This window comes from Herpailurus yagouaroundi, unplaced genomic scaffold, assembly GCF_014898765.1.
Source record: "Herpailurus yagouaroundi ecotype Mexico unplaced genomic scaffold, PumYag 181, whole genome shotgun sequence".
Lineage (NCBI taxonomy): Eukaryota > Metazoa > Chordata > Mammalia > Carnivora > Felidae > Herpailurus > Herpailurus yagouaroundi.
In genome coordinates this window covers 2,679,198-2,702,703 of record NW_024412412.1, presented here as the reverse complement: position 1 = coordinate 2,702,703, position 23,506 = coordinate 2,679,198, and the positions used below count along the sequence as shown (strand labels likewise).

Sequence of the window (23,506 nt, the reverse complement as noted above, 5' to 3'; positions counted from 1 at the left end):
CTTTGTATGGCGAGGGCTCGTTCGGGAGGGGGAAAATGCTCGAAGCAGTGCTCTGAAGTAGTCTGTGTAGGTTTCCTTCAAAGTCCGTTGGCTGCCCGTCCTCACAGACTGGTTTTAGTTCGCTCTAAAGGGCTTTTCCTACTGAGTCATGTCACCCGCCCCGTGCACTGCCCTCCATTCTCCCTGCTGCCATCTTGTTGCACAGTTCCTGTTTATGGTGCATTTCAGGCGAGTTCTAGCACGCAGTTACCCTCCTATGTAGTGTCCCTTCAAAAATACTGTGATGCAAAGCAGTACGATAACTGTACGTTGTGCAACTTAGTATTTCTGTCCATTATTTTGGGAAAATGAGTGAATGAATGGATGATGGAATAAAGTTAGTACTAACCAGCAGTTATGACTTCAACATAGTGTTTATTTTGCAGTTCAGTTTTGTATGTAAAGAATTCTGCATTTATATTTGTATGCTTTGGTTTCCTCTGATGCTTTTCTCTTTGTTCCCTGCAAATTTTATGTGGGAAAAAGTTTGCTTACCATCTATACGTTTTATTGTGAATATTATTACTTAATATATTGCCCTCACATCATCTAAAATATTAAATCCTGTTATTTTTAAAGTTCTTTTTTAAGTTACTTAGAGAGAGAGAACAGGGCAGGGGCAGAGAGAGAGAGAGAGAGAGAGAGAATGAGAGAGAGATTGAGATCGAATCCCAAGCAGGCTCCACGCTGTCAGCGCAGAGTCCAAATCAGGGCTTAATCTCACAACTGTGAGATCATGACCTAAGCTGAAACCAAGAGTCAGACACTTGACCACTGAGCCTCCAAGGCACCCTTTTCCTATTATGTTTATTTGCTGCGGTGCAGTGAGCGTATTGTTTAGTGATCATCGGAAAGCATTTGACAAAATGCAAAAATATAGTTAAATGGTTTGTCAGGGATCTTCCCACTAATCCATTTCTTTGGCAAAGTGTCTTTTGGGGGAATTCTTGTGTTAATCTTGTCCCTGCAAAACCAACAAGCTAGTGTATGTACCCATTGTATATAGGGCGTACTCATGCCATCGCTGCTGTGTTACAAAAGAGGTCGTAAACACGGCCTTAGAACATGAGTGTACGTGGGGGGATTTAGAGACAGAGGGGCAGAGCAGATGACGGCTGTGGGGCACATGATGCTGCCCGGCTTTCGGCAGAGCCGTGCCCCGCACAGGAATGGAAGGATGTCATGACAGTTGGCACCTGTTGTTTATGGTAGTAGGCACACAGTGGTTTTCAGGAGATTAGTTAGAATATTTAAGAAAAAAATTCTTGGGAAAAATAGTGCCATATATTTGTCTTTTCACTTAGCCTCTTCTTCTGTTCATTGTTTGATTTTTTCCTTTGGAAATCTTAACTATGATGGTCTTCCAGTTTTTACCCAGTGTAACCAAACTCTGGGGTTAAGCACACAGATTTGCAAAGGGCAAAACCTGCTTATTTTGCCAACTCTGAAACCAACTGCAAGTTCAGAGTTCCCCAAATGACCCTCCATTCTGATAACTTGATAGAAGGACTTGACATACGTTGAAAGCTGTTGTGCCCACAGTCACATGCATTACAGAAAGGATCCAGGTTAGGCAGAGGAAGACACAAAGGGTGTCATCCTCTCCCCATGGGGCCATGAATGGTGTCACCTCCTAGCCACACTGTGGGGCAATACGCACAGTCCTGCCCACCTGGGAAGCTCACTGGGGTCTTTGTGTCCAGAGATCTGATTGGCGTTTCATTAGAGAAGCATCATGCATTGAATCATTGCCCTCGTGGTTCAACTCAATCTCCAGCTGCCCTTTCCTTGTCAGCTAGACTGAAATCCTTTTGGTCCAGGGGCACGGCATGGACAACAAAACACTCCTAGCACTCAAGGAGTTCCAAGGGTCGGGGCGCCTGTGTGGCTCAGTCAATTATGCGTCCACTTCTTGATTTCAGCTCAGGTCACGATCTCATGTTTTGTGGGATTGAGCCCGTGTTTAGCTCTGCACTGACAGTGCAGAGTCTGCTTGGGATTCTCTCTCTCTCTCTCTCTCTCTCTCTCTCTCTCAATCTTTCTCTCTCTCTCTCTCAAAATAAATAAATAAACTTAAAGAAATTCCAAGGGTTTACAGGTTACCTCTTAGGAGCTAGACCTCCCTTAGAAACCACATTTCTAACTACCTATTTTTCAGTAGTGGCTCAGCTTTCTTGCTTGCAATCTGGTACCTATTGAATCACATTTGGCTATATACTAATGAAGAAATATTATCACTCATTATTTATTTTAAAAACTCACTCCTTACTTGTATGTCATGTATTTGACTTAATGAGTGAGGGTATAAGGTGTAAGGTACATCACTCAAATTTATGCAGTGACTGGAAATGTTATTCCAGAGATCATTTTGGGGGGACTGAGCATCATCAGTGATGATTTAAGATTTTTAATTCATGGTCTAAGTCGTCACTGTAATGCTCCAAACCTAACTTAGAGAGTTGTGTATAAGCAGTGGCAGAGTCTTTCTTATGTCTTTGAATTCATAACCATCACACTGTCATCTTCTTCTCCTGCTCCCGTTTTCCTTATCTTTTCAAATGTATATTCTAAAAATAAAGAGAAATCTGAGAGACAGAGCAAAGAAACTCTTGTAATGACATGATCATAATCACTTGACTTTATATAGCACTTTACTTTTTAGCGCCTTTTAGCATAGGCTAATTGTAGCCATCTCCAAAGTGGCTGACTGATGTGCAAATGTGAAAAATGCACGGATGTGTGGAATGCAGTTTTAGAGAATCAGATCCAGTGAGGTCTTAGTTTGCAGGATGTGTGTATGGACTTGGGCGCATGTGTGCGTGTCTACGAAAGTTGAAGGACGACTGCCCAAATCTAACTAGAACATAAAATACAGTAAGGGGAAGGGGGAGGCTAGAGATAGACAGAAGACAGGCTTCATTTAACAGTTCACTGGTTTTCCAACGAAGTGAAGTAAACTTCAGACATCAAGGGATTATTCAGGTTTGTAGACTTACAGGTCATCTGATAAATAGTTAACAATATCTGTCTCTACAGAAAAACAGGATCAGATACGCAAAAGTGTATTGGTTGTTTACATTAATGGATGGTTGGATTCACTTGAATAATTTTCCAGGTCTGATGATGTCTGGGGATATTTTATATGTACGACTGCACACATATTTTTTCTGTAAGCCAGCAGAGTTCCGTGGTTAATGTATTTTTTTCTGCGCACGCAGGTGTGACTCTGGACTCGGACTCTTGCCTTGACCCAGGAATCCCTGTGAATGGGCATCGGCACGGCAGTCATTTTGGCATCAGGTCTACGGTGACTTTCAGCTGTGACCCGGGGTACACACTGAGCGATGATGAGCCTCTGGTCTGTGAGAGGAACCATCAGTGGAACCACGCCCTGCCCAGCTGTGACGGTAGGTGGAGCTCAAGGGAGCCGTAAACCCTACAGAAATGTGGATGCTGTCGATATCTCAGTTGTTTGGGTGGAATGTGTTGTATTGTACAGGGCGGTATGATACGAAAAGTGTACACCTTAGAAACAATTCCGTTTAATACTTGAAGTTTATCTAGCACATTTTTTTTTTTCTATGAGGTAAGGTGTCTGTCTAGAAATGAAAAATTAAAAAATTATGGACCGGTCTTCAACTTTATCAGCAGACACGGAAACTTACAGAGCTCAGTTATGCACACACTCTTACACGAGGCATTTGTTGAAGACAGCACGAAGGCAGGCTAGTGAGCGCGTGTGCTCCACATCATCAGGCCCAGTCTTCCTCCGAACCGAGTCCAAGCATTGAGCCACCACCCTGAGGTCTACACAGCTCCTCTAAGCTCTCAGCACTCTCCCTGGACAACTGACCCACCGGGGAAGCACCTTCCCAGAAGACCCCCAAGTGGTTTCCGGGGGTAGCCACTCCCCCTTCCCTGAATGTATCCCCCCTTGGAAGTCTCCAAACAAATACCTTGACGATGGCTCCATGCAGGGTATATGCAAATACGGTACTTGTGGCCATTTGCAAAGACAGTAAGGGATTTGTCCTTTGGCCATGAATAGAACAACATTATCACATTATCTCTATAAAAAAGAATATATTTTTCCCATTCACAACAGTTTTTCACCAATGTTGTAATGTGGTTGGTTGTATTTGTGGCTTAGAGAGAACCATAACAGAAATGAATATACCTATAGAAAATACCACACTTCATAACAAACTATTATAAAAAGTTTCATGGAAGGCGAGAACAGAATAACTTTCTTAGTACCAGGAATGTTATTTCCTATTACCCAGAAGATCCTCACACATGCAGTAATATAAGAAAACGGCATAAATTATAACTATTACAAAGAACAGACTGTCAAGTTTGGGCAGTAAGTGCTAATAGATGACCATGTTCAGGATAAACATAGATCTGTGGATTTCCACAAAGGATACAGTTAGTAGAAGTATAATATCTATATACTCTAAAACCTTCAGGAGTATATTTAACAGGAAACATGGAGGCTTACCTTAAAATAATTTAGAAGTTTACAGTAGAATACAAAAAGAATATCCTCATACAGGGAAATACCTAATACATTTCTGGACGGTAGGGATGAAATTTAAATATACAAATTTTTTACAAATAAAGTTTTACGTTCAATACAATCTAATTAAAATGAATTTGGATTTTTAATATAAATTTATAAATGTTATAAATGAATCTGGAAGAGTAAAGCCTCTAAATAGGCATATATTTTTTTTAAAAATGATAAAGAAGGACTCTATCTGGTATCGAAGTATACCAAAAATAGATGAAAATGAAAATATGAAACCAGTACAGAAATACACAAATAGATTATATGCCTGTATAAGAACTTAATTTGCTAAAATTATTCCAAATCCATGAAGAGAGATGACATTTCATAAATGATGTTGTTCAAATTGTAAATCCAGACACAGTAAATGGAAAACATTGACAGATTTCACTACATACAAATTAAAATTTCTATTGAAAAAAAAGTTAAAGGAAAAGGTCAGACTACAGAAAATAATTGGTCTGTCCATGTAATGTGATTCGAGATACTTTTATCACCCAAACGGACGGAAGAAAAATAGTGACATAACACAAAACAACAGGTCCACGAGGAAAACACATACATAGGCTTTTCAGAGAAGGAGACAGAACACTTCAAAATATGTCCACTCTGACACGGACTCAGGAAAATGCAAAAAAAAAAATTTTTTTTCTACCCTGTTGATTTGCAAAAAAGAAAGGTCAAATTACTCTCCATCATCATGGGATTAGGGAGATGTGCGTTCATTCTGTCCTGTTGCTAGGAAACTGAAATGATACCCCCTTTCTGGAGAAAAGAGCAAGTCTCAGGACAATGCACGTTGTGTACGTGAACATATCCATGCATGTACTTACAGACACATTTACGGGATATACATCGAAACTGGCTGAAAATAGACATTCTAGAACGGTAACCCTAATGCTCTCATTTTGGGAGGTTGGCAAGCTGTAGGGAGAGGGAGAGAGTCTTTCAGTTTTTATCTCCACATTTTTTTGGTGTTATATGAATTTGTATTAGGTCTTATTTTTGTGATTGGAACCCTAATGATGAAGAAAATAAATAAAATTTACCCATGTAATTACTAAACAGTGTCAGAGGATGCTAGCTACTGGACTAATAATTTTTTTTAATCTGAGGCATCATAAATAGTATGCAAAAGTATTTACTATATTTATAGTAGGATTTTGTATTGGCAAGAATTATAACAAGGGCACAAAGTATGATAAAGGCCTCACACCTAAAATACTTAGTTGTTACTCATGCATAACTAAGCATCAATCAAAATATTTATTAAACCATTTAATCCAAAATCTGCAGTAAGCAAATCATAGAAGTAATTTTATTGGAAGAGTTATTTACCTGATATGCAAACACGTGGCTTTATTGGGAGCCACTGTGCAAATTTAATAATAATTTGTTATTTCTTTTTATTTTTTTGACCAGAGCTGAATGGGACTTAGGAAGGGAGCACATAGAAGTTGCTCTCTTTTTTCCATTTTCCTTCGGGATGAATGAGTTGAGCAACTGCCAACGCGCGGCCTCAAGTTGTAACTGCAGACTTTTCAGGCAGTGCGGGGAAGATGGAAAAGTTGAGGCCGCTGTGCTTTAAACACACAATCAGCTGGGGCGCCTGGGGGGCTCAGTCGGTTGAGCGTCCGACTTCGGCTCAGGTCACAATCTCGCGGTCCGTGAGTTCGAGCCCCGCGTCGGGCTCTGTGCTGACAGATCAGAGCCTGGAGCCTGCTTCGGATTCTGTGTCTCCCTCTCAGTCTGACTCTCCCCCGTTCATGCTCTGTGTCTCCCTGTCTCAAAAATAAATAAACGTTAAAAAAAATTTTTTTTTAAAATACACAATCAGTTGTGTTGATGAAAGTGCCCAGCTCTTCACAGGAAAATACACAACAGTCGTCTAACTAACTAGACTCTGGATCTGGTAGAAAAGGCCGCCATAAGGTACTAGTGAGAGTAGATACTTATCCAAGAGAGGACAACGACACTCTCCATGTATTCTTGATTGAACAGTGGTAGTAACTTAGTTCGTTTAAATATTTTAGTATCTAACCAAGATGACTTTCTCCTCTGCCCAGTAGACAACCCAGGCACGTCTGTCCTCGTCCCCTCAACCAAGCCCATGCAGTAGTCACCCCCCCCCCCAACTCCCACGTCCCTTCGTGTTGCGTTCCCCGAATCCACCCCTCCTCCAAGACCAGGATGCACTCAACCGAATCACGCCAGGTCACCAGCATTAACTTTTCTAACATCCGTTTCTCCTTGTGTGCAGTGCCATAGACTTTAACTTTAAAACGTATAATCCCAGGTAGCCGGATACACTGTGGTAACCCACGCAGCCTGCTATAACAAAATAAAACCAGACACGGTGGCTTCTCTACAGCAGGCATGTGTTTCTCACTGTTCCGGAGGATGGGGTCCAAGTTCGAGGGACAACACGATCCAGTTCTTGTGAGGCCACCGTTCTAGGCTGCACATGGCTGTGTTCTCCCCGTGTCATCTCAGGGAGGAGGGGGCAAGGGAGCTCTGTGGGGCCCCTTCTATGGCCTATAAAGGCCATAATCAGCCCTTGTGACATACCCACACCTCAAGGCCCTGCCTCCTTAACGCAATCACGTTGGCCATTAGGGAGTCAACATGAGTTATGGCGATACACAAACATTCAGACCATAGCATGTGCATATATCATACATACACTTAATTATTTAATAGTTTTCACAGTTGTATTTTTTTTTTTTAAGTTTATTCAGTTTGAAGGACAAAGAGAAAGCATGCATGAGCAGGGGAGAGGCAGAGAGAGAGGGAGAGAGAGAGAGAGATTCCCAAGCAGGCCCTGCCCTGAAAACACATAGCCTGATGTGGGGCTCATACTCAGGAACCATGAGCTCATGACCTGAGCCGAACTCAAAGAGTCGGGAACTGAACTGACTGAGCCACCCAGGTGCCACTCCTTAGTTTTCTTTTAAGGTCATAGTGATAGGCATTGAGGGTCTCACCTAAAATACAGCACTTGAGCCTGGATTTCAGTGATGAGTCGAATTTCCCAAAGTGGCCAGCCCGTGCAGAGGCACCGAGGCAGAGAAAACGAACACACTGGGGCTGACCTGGCACGTTCTGCAGATTCCTGGAAGTTTGGGGACGTAGAGTGAATGGAACGTGAACAAAATGGTCAGTGGGAAATTCTCTCAGAGAAACGAAGGGAGGATGGGCAGAGAGGGGTCTCGAGTCCTTAAAGGTAGCTGACATGCTGTAGAAATGACAGCATGCATTTGGCCTTTTCCACAGAAAAGAAAGTACATTCGATTTATGTGTTGTGTCGCTTTTCCTTTCTCCCCACTGAAATCTGTGTACATTTGAAATTTAACCCTTCTAAAAGGAATTTGTAACATAAACCGTTTGCTTTGGTTTCATTGAAAGCTCTTTCAGATAATAATACATTTATGATAAATGGCTATTAATAAATCTGAAAACCTGGGGAGATTGTAGAGTTTGATATAAGAGTTTTAGTCCGTCACGGTTGATTGTTTTCATTTAACCGTAAGACCCGCTCTTGTTGCATTTTCAAATCTTAAGCAATCTCTTAACCCCCCTGGGTTTTTATTGTGACAAATGATACATCAATAGGATATTTAAACCTTTAAAGATTCATAGCTCTGAGAATGGAAGAGGAAATCAGAATTAATTACAATATTTTATATCACCATCAAAAGAAGATACACTCTATCAGTATCTCTTTGATCTGCATAGCATTTTGCTTCATTTCACTTTTGCCGTTTATGTGTTAGCATACTCACATTTTAAAGAGATAACGTGAACATTCAAATAAACTGCCTCCTTCTTATTTGTTGAAAGACAAGTGCTAGAAAAATTTTGGAAAACTTTCTTCACTGAATAAATATTTTTATACGCTCTGGACTCTTTCCACAAGCATCTATTGGAAAACTACTGTATTTGTAGCTACACAGCTGAAAGTTTGTGATCTTGTAGCATAGAGAAGGGAAAGACTTATTTTTTAAATCACCCAGTGAAAGAAGTGCTTTATGAGGCACAGGAAAAGTGTTTTGAGAATAGAGAGATGAAAAAGATAAGTTACAGTTTGGAATCTTGGAAGTCTTGGGAGGCAGGATTCGAGATGCATCTTTCAAGATACTGTTGAGAGGAAGAATTGTAAGTGAAGGAATTCTAGGAGTCCAGGCATGAAAGTGTCAGCGGGCTAAGGGATTTGGGGGATAGGGAGTCGTTTGCTCTGGGTGGATGGGAGACTGGAGGTCATTCAGAGCCCTTTCACACTAGTCCTGGGGGACAAACCCTGTTTCCTTGGCAAGACTTGAAACCACGGGGCGCCATGGTCCCAGAGTGGGACTCCAGCCTTCTTTGAGAAAAAACTGAGGATGACGGCAGGGCTTGAAATACACCCCCTGCTTTAACTGAACAGCTCTAAATTGTTCCCCCTTTTATTGGTAGGGTTTCCACATAAGATTTATTTATTTTAGATAAAAGATTCAGTATAAATACGTGAATGAATGGTGGAACAAATGAGTGAACGAATGAGTAAACTTAATAACTCTGTAGGACATGGAGAGGCCACGGATAATCAGAAATAGAATGTCACCCCATTAAATTTTTGCTTCAGATAGAACTTTATTAGTAGTTTAAAGCGAACAAGGAAAACGGAAAATAAGAAAAGAGGGACAAAGCAGAGGGAATACTGTGTGCTTTCACACATTAATCTCTCTGAGGAAGAGACAGGAAGGCAGGAGCTGGGACATAAATCACACAAAGAAGGCCTGAAACGCTCCAGTTTCACCAAGCGTGAGAGGTGAGAAACAGAAAGTGGCTGTGAAGACAGGGCCCCGGAGGTTACATTCCAAGGGCCTTCGCCGGCAGTGGGAAACTCAGCCGTGGCCTGAGAAGGAAGCCAGTGTTTCAGACACGATTTTGGGAGCCAGCAGGTTGGTCCTCAGAGTCGGTGCTGTGGAAACAAAGGGTATTTTCAGGGGAGCGAGGAGAGGCCGTCCTCTCCGATTCCTCTGGCCTGCCTCTGGTCCAGGCAGAGGAGACACGGAGAAGTGAACACTGAAGCCGGGGTTTGGGCTCTACGAGCTCGTGTCCACACACTGGGACACATCACAGGCCTCTGGGCAGGGTCCGGCGACAGGAAGTGGACACCCGCAGGGTCCGCGGGTCGTCTGGGGGCTTTGCCAAGGACACCCCTAGACCCCCAAGACTCTCCAGGACACTGGCAGCTGGCAGCCTGTCACAGGGCAGTCTGTGAACACGGGGTCCGCTCAGACCGCCCGTGCCCCTTCCATCCTTGTATCGCCCACTCAACGGTCCACATCCCGTTGGCCCGGACACCTGCGCGGATGGACTCGGTGGCCCCCCCCAGCCCACCCCACCGTGCTCTAATTCCCTAGACCGCCTGTGAGTTCCGAGAACGTGTTCAGACCCTTGTTCTTAGTCCTGATTAGTCACCTCCACAAGTTATTTTCCTGGCCCACTGGAATGCGAACTTTGGAAGAAGAGTGTTTTGTCTGTGTTACTCGTTGCTGTGCGCCCAAGAGCTTGCGTGGGCCTGGAAAATACCAGTAAATTCCTCAGTAAGTCATTTCGGATGGAGGTGTGGGTGGATGAAGGGATTAAAGTAGAGCCAGAGGCAGAACTCGAGACATGTTTGCGAAAGACTGCGTATACGTTCATCTCCCTTGTCTTTCCTCCTTTCTGTACGTCTCCGTTTTCCCGAGAGGTTGCCTGTGTAATGTCTCTGGGTCTCTGACGGTGACGTAAATAGAAAAGTGAAATTCAAGAAATTATGGCCCTAAGGATAGCAAAAGTAAAGGTTTACTGTGCTTTTTATAACTACCGGAAAAGACTGTGCACTGCAGGAAGAAACAGATTATTGTCATTCAGACTACATGCCCTGCTCCCTGTGGTGCTTCTAAGGGAATGGAGACTTGTCTGGGAGGATGTGGCCAGAGGCCCATGTGGACAGTAAAAACGAAAGCAGTTCCCTTATTTCACTCTCTTCCCTCTTCGGTGTCAGGCGGGAATACCAGTACAATTGTGTACCTCAAATCTCCTTTCTCTAAAAAAAGAAGGAAAAACAAAAAAGGACGCTTTGTGGATGAAATTATTTCTATTGAAAACTCTTCATAATGCACGAAGACTGTGTTGCATTTGCACATACATGAATCAAAACGAGCCGCAGATGTACTGATTTACTTCATCGGTATCTTTCTTTCTTACCTTGCTCCTAAACGGCGCCTCGATGGTGTGGGTTCGTGCTTTGTGAGTTCGGTGTTGAACTGATGGAAACATCAGTGGTCAGAGGTCTCTCCTCCCAAGCTTCTTCTCCCAGTGTACGACCCACCATTTTATCCTGATGGCATGAAGACAGAGGGTGAAACAGAGACTGATGAATTTTATAGTGTCTTAAGTGTAGCTGGATATAGATTATTTTTATCCCTTTTCTCCGGCATGTGCAGGTTTCAAGGTAAAGATTACTGCAAATAACTGCATATGTGATACCTCAGCTTGACATCAAATGGTTTCCACTCGTTATGCTTCCATCCTTGGTGAATATTTGAGAAGCTAACGTCCCGATCTACCCTGATCCAATCACAGACACATAGAAAGTTGCTAATAGGTAGCTGCTGTGCTGGAGGCTGCATTCTGTCCCCGGTCTTGTCCCAGGCCACGGCTACCTTTCTCATGTCCTTTGTTGAAGCCTCTCACCTCCCTGGGCCGGTTAGCCCTGGAGAGAGCGGGTTTGGCTTCTTCGTCCACATCCATTGGGAGGGTGGTCTCCAGGGCTCCTGTTCTTGCGCCCATCCCCTGGGGGGACTTGTGAGTCCAGCTGCCACGACAGATGTTCTGCGTGGATGTGCAGTAGGCATCCAGCTTCGGGGACCTGAGACTGAGCTGGTCTACACCCCAGAGTCTGCCGCACCTTCGGTTCCTTCACGCTCTTTTAATTTTTAATTTTTTTGTTTTTCTGTCATGGCGTCCACATCCCATTCATGAAAAAAGCCCGGTGGCTCTGCCTTGAAACCATGGCGAGGTCCTCCCCACTTTCTTCGACGTCTGCCGTCGTGTCCTACCCGCTGGACCCTCTGCCAGCCTCACGCCGTTCTCGCCCAGCGCCCTGGAAAAAGGCCCAGTTAGCGCCTGTCCTGCCCCACAGGAGCCTCCAGGGCCCTACACCTCACTCAGACAAGTGGCAAGGCCCCCACCCTCCAGATACTGTTCATCCTGGCTTCTCCAGCCCCCTCCCTCTCAGCTGCCCTGGGGCACGTCCCACCCACAGCCCTACTCAGGCCTGGTCCCAGTGCTTGTCTCTGCACACAAGTTCTTCCCAGGTCTCCAGCCGCTCCCTCCTTGGTCTCCAGGGTCTCTTCATGGGCCACCTCCCAAGTACGCTTCCCTGCCCACCTGCACAGGTGGCCCCCAACCCCACACAGTGCGGAGAATTCCCTGGCCTTCTTCTCTCCCTCTTCATTTTCTCCCCTGGTGCTTACCATCTCCCAACATCATGTATAATCTACTCTTTACATTATTGCAGAAATAGTCTCTCTCCTTCAACCGCAGTGGTGACTCTCTGAGGGCAAGGACTTTTGTCTATTTTGTTCACCATTTCCAGGGCTGAGGGCAGTGTCTGGCCCTTTGTGGAACAAATTAATTCCAAATGTTATATTAACACTACCTGTTTCATAATGAGATGGAGTCAACCTAATTTTAAGACGTGACAATCCTCCACCGTTAAAATTGGCTAGAACTCACTCAAGAAGTTTCTGTTTTGCTGATTTTTATGTAACTCTTCCCATGTGGTTTACATTTTCAAAGAGATTATCTATTCCCTTAAAACACATGATGCGTGAGCATGATACGAAGATCGCATCCTTCACAAACTCGCTAATTCTTCCGCAGCTGTTACTTTCTGGAACTAGCTTTATGAGACACAGTTCAGGATGTTCATTCTAATAGGAGAACATTACTTCAGGTATCAGTCATTTAATGATAATCTTACCGAGTTCCAAAAAGGAAGCTTGGTTACATGTGTGCGTGGAGAGCACACGGTAACAGATTGAGAACTGAAACTTCCCTATTCCATCGATTCCCTCAATGTCTCTACTTTCTCATTCACATGATTGCATATAACCTTTTTCTTTATTCAGAAATGAATCTCAGGGTGCCTGATTGGCTCAGTCGATTGAGCTAACGACTCTTGATTTCAGCTCAGGTTGTGATTCCAGGGTCCTGGGGTCAAGCCCCGCATCGGGTGTGGAGCCTGCTTAAGAATCTCTTTCTCCTTCTCTCTGCCCCTCCCACAAGCGCATGTGCACTTGCTCTCTCTCTCTCTCTCTCTCAATCTCTCTTTCGAAAATAATAATCAAAAAAAAGATTAAAGAAATTAGTCTCTAAGACACATTGAACAGGTCGTCTTGTTGAGGATTTAAATCCACTGAAGAACCACTAAAACCGTCAACTCTAAAAAAATGCAAACCTGCACCATTTCTGAAGCCGTAATTGTGCAAGTCAGAGTTGTCTAGAGAAAAAGAACCAGTGGGGGTGTGTGTACGCACGCGCGCGCGCAGAGAGAGAAAGAGGAGAGAGAAAGGGAGGGAGAGGGAGAGAGAGAGGGAGGAGAGGGATTTATTATAAGGAATTGGTTTACATGTTGTGGAGGCTGTCCAGTCCCAAGACTTGCAGTGGACAGCTGGAAACACAGGAGAGCGGATGGTGTGAATTCTAGGCTGGAGGCTGTCAGGCTTGAGACTCAGAAAGAGTCCAAAGGTAGGAAAAAAATAAATAAATAAACTGATGAGATTATCTGTTCAAAGGCAGTCAGACAAAGGGAGTTTCCCCTTATTTGTGGAAGAATCACCCTTTTGTTCTGTTGGAGCCTTCCGCTGATTGGCTAAGGCCCACCCACATTAGGGAGGGCAGTGGGCTTTGCTCAGGCCACCTGTTGAAATGTTAATCTCATCCTGCGTCCTGCCGGATACACCCAGAACAACCTTTGACCACAAATCCGGGGATCCCCCGGCCAGGTAAGTCACCCACAAAACCCCACTCTCCTGGCCATACCTGACTCTGTGTTATTTTTTGGGTTTTGTACTATTTAGGACACCTTTCTATGAGATAGCTAATTGCAGGTAAAGTTGCAGTTTTGTTTTATTTTTCATAGAGGTGATATTTGACACACTTTTAGTCCTTGTGCAGAGTAAATATCACTTTAAAAGTATTTTATTCTAGCAATCATCGCAAAAATTTACTACAGCGATAAATATTCCTTATTATTTAAAGCCCTCTGTGGAGGCTACATCCATGGGAAGAGTGGAACCGTCCTTTCACCAGGGTTTCCGGATTTTTACCCAAACTCCCTGAACTGTACATGGACCATTGAAGTGTCTCACGGGAAGGGTAAGAATATTACATGGATTTTATATGTACAGAGTGGTTAGAAGAAGGTATGCATGTGTGAACAAGTAAGCTACATGATTTCTTCACATATTATTTTAACCGTAATTTTGATGCTATGTATGATTTTAGAAGAAGAGTGGTCTGGAATCATTGATGCTACAGTAGGAGTAGCTTCCCTGTACTGCTTTCTATCAGGTAACTTAGATTGATACAGGTCAACGTGTGTTTGGAAAGTAGGTGTGCTGGCAAGGAAAGAGGCGTGCGTCGGAGAAAACACAAATATCGATGAAGTCAAAGGAAGTAAAGTATCCACACTTCATCTCCATGATACATCTAGGATAAATTTTGTACTTGCCTTATTTTCTAAGTTTACTCAGTATTATTATACGTTAAGTCATTTATCTTCACACAATCCAGTGATGATTTCTGGAGCAGATTTAATTATCCTCATTTTATAGATAAGCATACTAAAAGCCAGGAAGATTTGTAATTTGTGTGAGAAATGTAGTTCATAAACACTGGATTTAGGACTGTACCTGGGTGTGTTCTGTATGACAACACTTGTCATTTTTAAGGAGATAATATGAAATTTTGATCACATCAGTCTCATGGAGACAAACTGTCTTACACTTAATTTGGACTCTGTTGCTGCTAAATTGACATTTTTGATTATGTGCCCTATATTACGCTATGCTCATAGGTATCATGAATGCATGTTCAGAATTTCCTTGAAGGAAATCAAGAATAAAGCAGAAACAAATTGTGAGTGACTGAGTTTGTCACTATAAAAACGAGTATTTTTATTTAAAAGGAGCTGTTTGTAGTTAATGTTATTCGTTTTCCTATAGGAATCCACTGATCCTTTGTCGGTATGGTTAACGTGAGAACAGATGCCTAAAAGGCACATAAATCTATAATTTCAATGAATTCTCCCCTCGGCCCTACGTTTATATGGCTAGACCTCCAACCTAAGGTTTCCTAGAAGATATTTGTTAAATGTAAATGAAAAAGTTACCTGGTCCTTCTCTCCTCTGGGATAAATGCTAGTCACCATTCCTACATGCAGTTTACTGTAAATGCCCGCCATGTTGTACTTGTAGATCTGTGTCTGTCTGTGTGTTTATGTCTGTGTTTGTGTCTGTCTGTACCTGTGTCTGTGCCTACACCCATAAGCCCATGTCTAATCTACACCTGTGCCTATATTTCCATATCCTTAAGCATTTATTTCTACCGTTTATCCCCTCTTCATTTCTAAGTCCACTCTTTCTATCCATTCTCTGTATTTTCCTTTGAAACTTAAAAGTTTGCTTATTAAGATTTGTTTTTTGATTCAAGAGTTTGATGTCTCTAAGCCCAGAAGAAATGATTTTTCCTTAGCTGTTAACTCTGATATCTCTCCCTCCCCCCCCCCCCCCCCTTTTTCTGCTTCTCAGGAGTTCAGATGATCTTCCACACCTTCCACCTAGAAAGCTCCCACGACTATTTACTGATCACAGAGGACGGGAGTTTCACCGAGCCCGTGGCCAGACTCACTGGCTCTGTACTGCCTCACACTATTAAGGCGGGTTTGTTTGGAAACTTCACCGCCCAGCTTCGGTTCATCTCAGACTTTTCCATTTCCTACGAGGGCTTCAACATCACGTTCTCAGGTACGTCGTTCTCCTCTAACGTGTCTCTTCTCTGGCAATAGTAGCACTGTGTGTGTGAGCGTATGCGTGTGCCTGTGCGTGCGTGATTACAGGTTAATGTCCCAGCAGTCGTGAGCATTAGCTGGTGAGCCAAGGGGGCCGAGCCTCCTTGAAGAAAGACGCTAGGACCGCTGCCCCGCATCCTCGAAATGGCACTTTGCAAATTCTCATCCCTGAGAAATTGCTAATATCACTAAGTTCTCCTGAAAAGCCCTTCTCACTCACTTCTCATCAGTTCTATCAAAATCTCAAGGAAAGTGTCCCCATTGGGAGACATTCTCAGGAGAAGCCATCATCAGATTATTTTGGTGCCTGCCTTCCAGCGGATGCCAATACTTGGCTCAAAAACCTCCCCTAGAGTGAAAACAATAAAAAAGAAGAAGCGTAAACACACACACACGCCACTGACGATGAGTTTTCATTTACTTTGATGCAGTTATGAACACAGACAAAACCAGGCTCCAAAGTCATGTGACATTTTTACTTTCAGTGATGGCACCTACATGATATGTGAAGGGTTTCTGCTGTTTGCCCGGGTTACACTGTTACTGTGAATGGTGCTGTCAATAGTATTACTGTGTTTTTGTGGACGCGGAAAAAGTACCCACACTTAAAAATTAGCCAAGCGTTTATGAGATGCATTTAATCGCATAAGCGATGCTCAGTGACCATGGTCAGGGCCCTGCACTAACACAGCCTCAGCCCACACAAGGGCGCTCCTGCTCTAAGATCCTGATGGGTGGACACAAGGGTGTTTTTGCACTTCTGCGTGTGATGCTTTGGAAAGGACAGTGCTCCTCCACTCCGCTCCGCCCAGCCCAGAGCTAATGCAGTTTTCATTAGGTAGTTCCTGAGTCCCGTAGTCAGGAGTGATTTCTTCCCCTTGGACCTCCCATAAGTTCCTTAGCAACTTCTGATGCCACGTACGGGATTCGCCGTCACAGTATTTGGGTATTTATCTCATCTCCTGTTCTAAGGCTAAAACTCTTAGGAAAGGGGTTTCTGTACCTTCCGCCTTTCCATCAGCAGCAGGTGTATTCCCGTGTCTTCTACGCAGTAGGAAGTTAATAATCACTCAATATCGCATGGTCCTTAGTGATATATGCATTGAAATAACTATCTTAAAGAAAAAGATTTCTTAGGGATTTTAAGGTGCTCTGAACTATTTTATACGCCCCATCATTATAACCAGTGCCATTTATCTTTACCTGACTTTGTTGATTTTTCTTGGCATTTCACTGCATTAGTGGAGCTCTTGGGACGAGCTCAGACAACTTGATTTCTTGGAAATTTGCCCATAATCAGGGGTAATCATGAGGTTGGCCGCTCTGTGGAACAAAGACTTAAATTTTCCTAACACTAATGCCTAATTCCTCTGTACCTTCTTTCCTGCTGGGTCTCAGTTCAGGCACCATGAGAATGTCACTGTCGTTCTCAACCTCCATCGAGATCCAACATGAAGTCAACTAGAACATTCCACAGGAAGAATCTGGCAGCGCCCCACCTCTGTGGGGCTCCCCCCTAGATATGTCTCAGAAGTCTGTCGTTCCCACCCTTTCCATGACATCTGTTTCTTAATTCTGTCACTCCCAGCGCAGAGCTGACACTAAGCCTTTTGGTTAGCAAAGGTCAGAAGCCAGCTCTAGGGCTAATTGTCTTCTTCCGCAACCTCCCTAAACAGACAAGCAGGCGAGAAACAAGACACACTTTCCGGGGTCTTGGCAGCGCTTTGCAACAGTTTTAAAATATTTTAAAATGTTAAAAATTAAGGTGGTCGCGGTTTTTGAACACCTGGACCAATCCACTTGCACACAACCGATGGGAAACGATTCGCAAAGCTTGCAGAAGGAGTCACCTAACCTAGACTGTGTCACACAGGCTCAGACGGTTTTGAAAACGAAACAAAACAAAACACAACACAACACCTGGGATTGCAAAGCCAGTGCTGCCCTAAGCTTGTTCTTCAGGTGTGCTGAGGAGTGATTTCATTTGCAAGAATTTCGCCTTGAAACCTGGCTGCAAACAGTTGCCAGTGACACTAATACAATGGCGTTTATTTTTTAAGTGTCCAGATAAGTAACAACTTTATCATGCAAATGAAGTGTTTTCCCTTCTGGGGGGCTCTTCAGATGTGTGCACAAAATCAGTTTGGTTTTCTATCTGCCTTTCCTCCTGCCGGCCTAGTTTCCTTCTGTCGTTTTTAGAAGGTTTTACTAAAGTGGCATTTCCCGATGCGTGTCAGAGTAGTGTGTCTGCAGATGCTAATGGGACAGTGTGGGAGAGAGCTCCAGATGCACCAGCGGTTACACACAGCTGCCCAGCGTCTGCTCTGTCCCAGGTGTCATTCACTGATGCTTAATTGAGTGGGCTTGATCCTCCAAGCATCCTTGACCTTCAGCGAGAAAATTATTTCATAGGGTTTACGTCACAGCTGTAAAATGTTCACCTTATCTTAATGTTACACATCTATTTAAAAAAATACTAGAATTCATGCGGTTCATCACGAACCAGCTTAGGGTACAAGGAAGACCAATCCACGTAACCACTACAGAGCAGTTTGGAAAACAATGCGTGAGGTTTTTTAAATAGTAGCCGTTGTTTTTTTTTTTTTTTAATTCTTGGTAAGTAAGTTTTGAGTGTTTACCCAAGTTCCCACACATTTACTCCATCTCCTCTCTCCGTGTCTCAGAATACGACCTAGAGCCTTGCGATGACCCTGGCGTCCCTGCCTTCAGCCGAAGAATTGGTTTCCACTTTGGAGTCGGGGACTCTCTGACTTTTTCCTGCTTCCCGGGGTATCGCTTAGAAGGTGCAACCAAGCTTACGTGCCTGGGTGGGGGCCGTCGTGTGTGGAGCGCGCCTCTGCCAAGGTGTGTGGGTAGGTGGTCACACGCTTTCATTTCATTCACCCAGTGGGGACAGGGCGCGGTGCAGTCAGGGCGCAGGGCCCAGTTTGGCGAGGGCGGGGGGGGGGGGCACCCTGCTACCCTGGGCGTGAGCCCCTCTGGGCTGCACTTACCTTGTCTGTGAAGTCAGCCCCTTTCAGCCCTCCGTTCTTACGACTGAATGAGGGTAAATCTAAAGCACGTGCCAAGCATATTTGTGAAGGAAAAAATATGCACAGAAGTAAAAATCACCCGGAACAAAAGGAAAAATAAAAGCGAGACGCCAGGCTGTGTTAACACGACTGGTGACACTTCTGTTGCTTAAAACAGTGAGTATCTCCTGGTGTAATGATGGGGACAGTTTAAAATACCGGTTTCCTTGTTAACTTTGCCATTTAACGCTTTTGATTTGATTGTGGCATACTCCTGCAAAGTGGGCATTGTGGAAACTTCCATGCCAGAGTAGCCTTCTTAGTGTGTTTTTGAGGAATTCAAGAGGGCATTCCAGAGAGAAGCAGGGGTCTTTACTGGGTACTTTCCAAGACGGTGGGATTAGGATGCGGGCCCAGTGGGGTTACATGTACTGCTAATCTGGGAACTGAGCTCCCATAAGGCAGAGAGCGGAGTGGAGCTGTGAGCGCAGGGAGGGCTAGATATGGAACCACCTGTCCGTCTCGGGTCTGCGCATCACCCCAGAGGTAATGCCTAGCACCTGCCACTCAGCCGTGTGGCTTAGCATCTTTAAAGTCTGTCCTCTCGAGTTACAGAAAACTGCCTAAGGACGCAGCGTTAGGACATTGATCTGGAGATTAATGCCAGCCCAGCGCAGCGGTGAGCCTCTGCGTCACAGGGACTCCATGGTTCCGCCCTGGTCCCACTAGTTCATGTGACAGAGGCGGGTGGCAACCTTGTGGAGATGAGATTTCAGGACCCATACAACTACTTAGTTGTTACTGTAGTAAGACCCACTTTTTTCCCATGGCAAAGAATCTCTTCAGTTGTCAGCACGGTTTAGGGATGTTGTTGATTCAACTGGTAAGAGGGTCCTTTTGTGTTTTAATGATATTCTGACAGTCAGGACTTCGTTTAAAAAAAAATTACACAAGTAAACACGAATCAAGCCATCTTTCTCTCTCACCAGGGCACCTATCTGTAAATGTCTATTGTCTGTCTTTCTCCTAAAATAGTGGTTTTCACTCTCTTTTTGGTTATGGTTTTTATTTGAGATTTGGATGCCATTTCTGAACTTTGTCTCAAAAAAAAGAGATACGGTATTTTGCCGATGGTCCTGGGAATTCCCAGGTTGCCTAGAATCTGTGTTCCCCCAATTGACAATTTCTGAATGAGATAGTTTAAGATCTGGAAGAAACTCCCAACCCAGTGAAACCAAAGCTTTGTCCCACACATGTAACGTTAAGTCTACTGATTGGTCGACTCTGTTGATTATAGTATGCCATTTGCTGTGAGCCTGTTTTATTTAGATTCATTATCTGTACACTGCCCTCTTGTTTTTTGGGTGTTGACATTGTTCCCTAAAATATAAACCAAGAACCCATAGTTAACATCCATCATCCCTAGTTCCAGAGCCCGCACCGCTCCAAGCTCTTTACGTGTGTTGCCTCATTTCACTTCCAAGAATTAATGAAGTAATGTGACTGTCACTTCTGCTGTACAGATGAGGACACCGAGACACAAAGGGTCTCGGACCTTGGCCCACAGTCACGTGCTTACGATGTTGGAACGCAGGGCACCCGAAACCACGCTTCTCACCGTGGCCCTGCACTGTCACAGCACCCAGGGGCCTGGGTGTGCCCTTTCTTTATTTAGCCTCTTGTGTTTTGCCTGGTGTTTCCTGAATTTCCCTCCAGCCCACCTGGGTGCAAAGTTCCTTTAGACAAAATGTGACTCTTGGTAGCCAACCCCCAGCTGACCCAGGAGGCCTCGGGAACTCCTTGGTATTTCTCCTTTTCTCTCCTTCTCCACGTCTAATTAGTGGCCCGTTTTGAAGATTCGGTGTCCCACCTAGTTCTCAGCTCAGGCTCTCCCACCCGCTGTGTCTGCCCGGCCCTGGGGAGCTTCTCCCAGGCTGCAGGACGGAGCTCCCTGAGTGATCGATCTAATCCAAGCCCCGTCAGGGTGCCCCCTTAGGAGAACCTGTTAGCCCCCAGCGGTGACTCTGGTGGCACACGAGGCCCATTATTTGTTGGCCCGACTTTCCACCTTCCTGCACGACTCAGCCACGTACTGAAGCATCAGCAGGGGAAGCCCGTGCAGGCCCCTGGTCCCCCCGGCTCTCCTTCCCTCTGTGTCTCTGTCGGTGCTGTTCCCTCACGTCCCTGTGCTCACCCTGCTTTTCTGTCCGGCTGACTCTGCCCCATCGTTTTGAACCCAGTTTATGCGTGAGCTGTCTCTACCCCGTCACCTGCTGGCTGGTGGGCCCTCCGTGATAATAGCTCCATTCTGTGGAAGTTGCCTTAACGTTTCTGCCTCCCATGAGGCTATTTCTTAACACTGGGGGCTACCTGATCCCTAAAATCCCGCTGTGCGCCTTATTCAATAGATGCTTGTCAAAGTTTGCTTCCCTCCAAAGCTTTTCTCTTGATGTCAACATTTGGATTCATTAACACTCTGTGCCTGTGTTCCTTCTTTTAAAATCACGGAAATAAGGGGCACCTGGGTGGCTCAGTTAGTTATGAGCCGACTTCGGCTCAGGTCAGGATCTCGCAGTTCGTGAGTTCGAGCCCCTCGTAGGGCTCTGTGCTCAGCGCCTCCAGCTCAGAGCCTGGAGCCTGCTTCCCATTCTGTTCTCCCTCTCTCTTTCTCTGTCCCTTCCCCACTTGTGCTCGGTCTCTCTCTGTCTCTCAAAAATAAGCACTAAAAATTTTTTAAAAAATAAAATCACAGAAAGAAGAGTGATCGATTCATAGTTGCAAATCCAAAAATTGCGAATCCATTCCAAAGATCACAAGTGACATCAGAAGAAAGTCAACTGAATTATGAGCATGCTAGTTTTTTTCATCCAGTAAACATCTCATCTTAAACAGAATTTCTAGTGAACACCTAAACTAAGAGCTGTTTTTCTCTTTTATCAGTTCACTTGTAAATGAAAGAGAAATGATCATTTTATTTGCACTTTTTCATCGTAGGGCTATTTCAACCTAATTATTTAGAGTACTAGAAATAATACCGTTGTGTACTCCATGATTTGTGACGAAATGTGCAAGCCCTCTCTTGTGCCACCTTTTCATTCGCATTACATTTTACGCATATCATTCAATGTTTTTTTTATTGCCAAGTTAAAAAAAAAAAAAAAAAGAGCCCAAACTGGATTAAGTAAAAGGGAAGGTTTACTGACAATATAACTAAATAAGTTGGGACAACTTCAGGTGGGCGGGTTAGATCAGATGTAATCAGGGAACTGATGCCTTGTTTTCTCATCTCTCCTGTCCTCTCCCCGCCTGGGTGCTGGCTTTATCCTCAGGCTCCACAACCCAAGGGAAGACATTAGGCCACCCCCTGCCTTCCCCCGGGGGCCTCCTCAGAGGGCTCTCAAGTCTGCACACACTGTGGAATCTCAGGGTCGCACTTTCCCAGAGGCAATCCCTTTCTGTGGGGTCGCTGGGTTGCCTCTGATTGGCCCAAGTAGAGAGTCACGTGCCCATTCCTGACCACTCAGGGACCAGGACAGCTCTGGTTGTAGTGGAATGCTTAGAGGCCAGTCTGCACAGGTGTTGAAGAATCAGGAAAAGTATTAAAAAACATACTTCATGGTATTTGAGATGTCTTGTGACATCTTGTTGGGAAAAAACAAAACAAAAACAAAACCCAACAGGGGCGGAGTTAGAGAGCAGACATGAAGAGTGTCCAGTAGAGTTCTCTAAACTAATATGGCATCACTGAACACACAGGTTTTGAACACACGATTTTTTTCAGGCCGAGTATGATAAGCCTCTATATCTACATCAGATTAATTACCAAATAATACCTGCCGAGAGAATTAAAAGAAAACTCAGTGAAAGCAAGAGTTATCCTGCTGTTGAATATCTTCATTAATTCTATTTATTGGACAAACTACAATGCCCGTGGATGGAATAAAATAGCTAAAAAAAAAAAAAAGTCAACACTATTAGCCTCAGTTGTTTAATGGATTACAAATATTTTGGAGAAGTGTGGTAAAACAAAATAGGTTGCCTGTATTTTGAGAAATTGAACTCAGCTTTAAATCTTTTGAACAGTTCTGTCTAAACAATTCTATCTATCTCTATGCTGACCAGTCTGTTGCTCCCATTTATTTCTTGAATTTTTGGTTTAAAATTTCTTTTTTAAAAATTTTTTAATTCTTTATTTATTTTATATATTTTTTAATGTTTATTTATTTTTGAGAGAGAGACGGAGCATGAGTAGAGGAGGGCAGAAAGAAAGGGAGACACAGAGTCTGAAGCAGGTTCCAGGCTCTGACCTGTCAGCACAGATCCCGATGCGGGGCTCAAACCCACAAACCTTGTGATCATCACCTGAGGCTGAAGTGGGAGGCTTAACCGACTGAGCCACCCAGGCGCCCCGTGGGTTTAAAATTTCTGAAACAAAATTAAAACCTGAAACTAATCTCTGAATTTAATTGAATCTTAAAGGGTAACTCAATAATAGCATTAAATTAAGGAAATAAAGGTTTGTAGGATAATAAATAGATTAAAAGTAGAATCAGCATTTTATTCAATTCTTCTATATTCTTTATGAGTAAAAATAAGATTGCACATTTTAAATAATTTGGCTTTATATAGAGAGTACATATGTGTAGAGATTCTGATATACAGTATAGACTTTGTGTGTATATATATGTTAATTAATTTAAAATAATCAATTTACAAATTCACAATGGTCTCAAAGGCCCCACTGCAATTTCCACAAAACTT

General features: G+C 43.9%; 1 protein-coding gene across 1 annotated transcript in view; it reads left to right on the top strand.

Moving 5' to 3' along the window:
• CSMD1 (CUB and Sushi multiple domains 1) overlaps positions 1–23,506 on the top strand; it is a 1,645,367-nt gene that overhangs the window by 1,266,048 nt on the left and 355,813 nt on the right. Inside the window, exons 17-20 of the mRNA XM_040490416.1 lie at positions 3,258–3,446; positions 13,904–14,020; positions 15,454–15,669; positions 18,398–18,586. Coding sequence (XP_040346350.1) covers positions 3,258–3,446; positions 13,904–14,020; positions 15,454–15,669; positions 18,398–18,586 — 711 coding nt within the window. The remainder of the gene's footprint in view (positions 1–3,257; positions 3,447–13,903; positions 14,021–15,453; positions 15,670–18,397; positions 18,587–23,506) is intronic.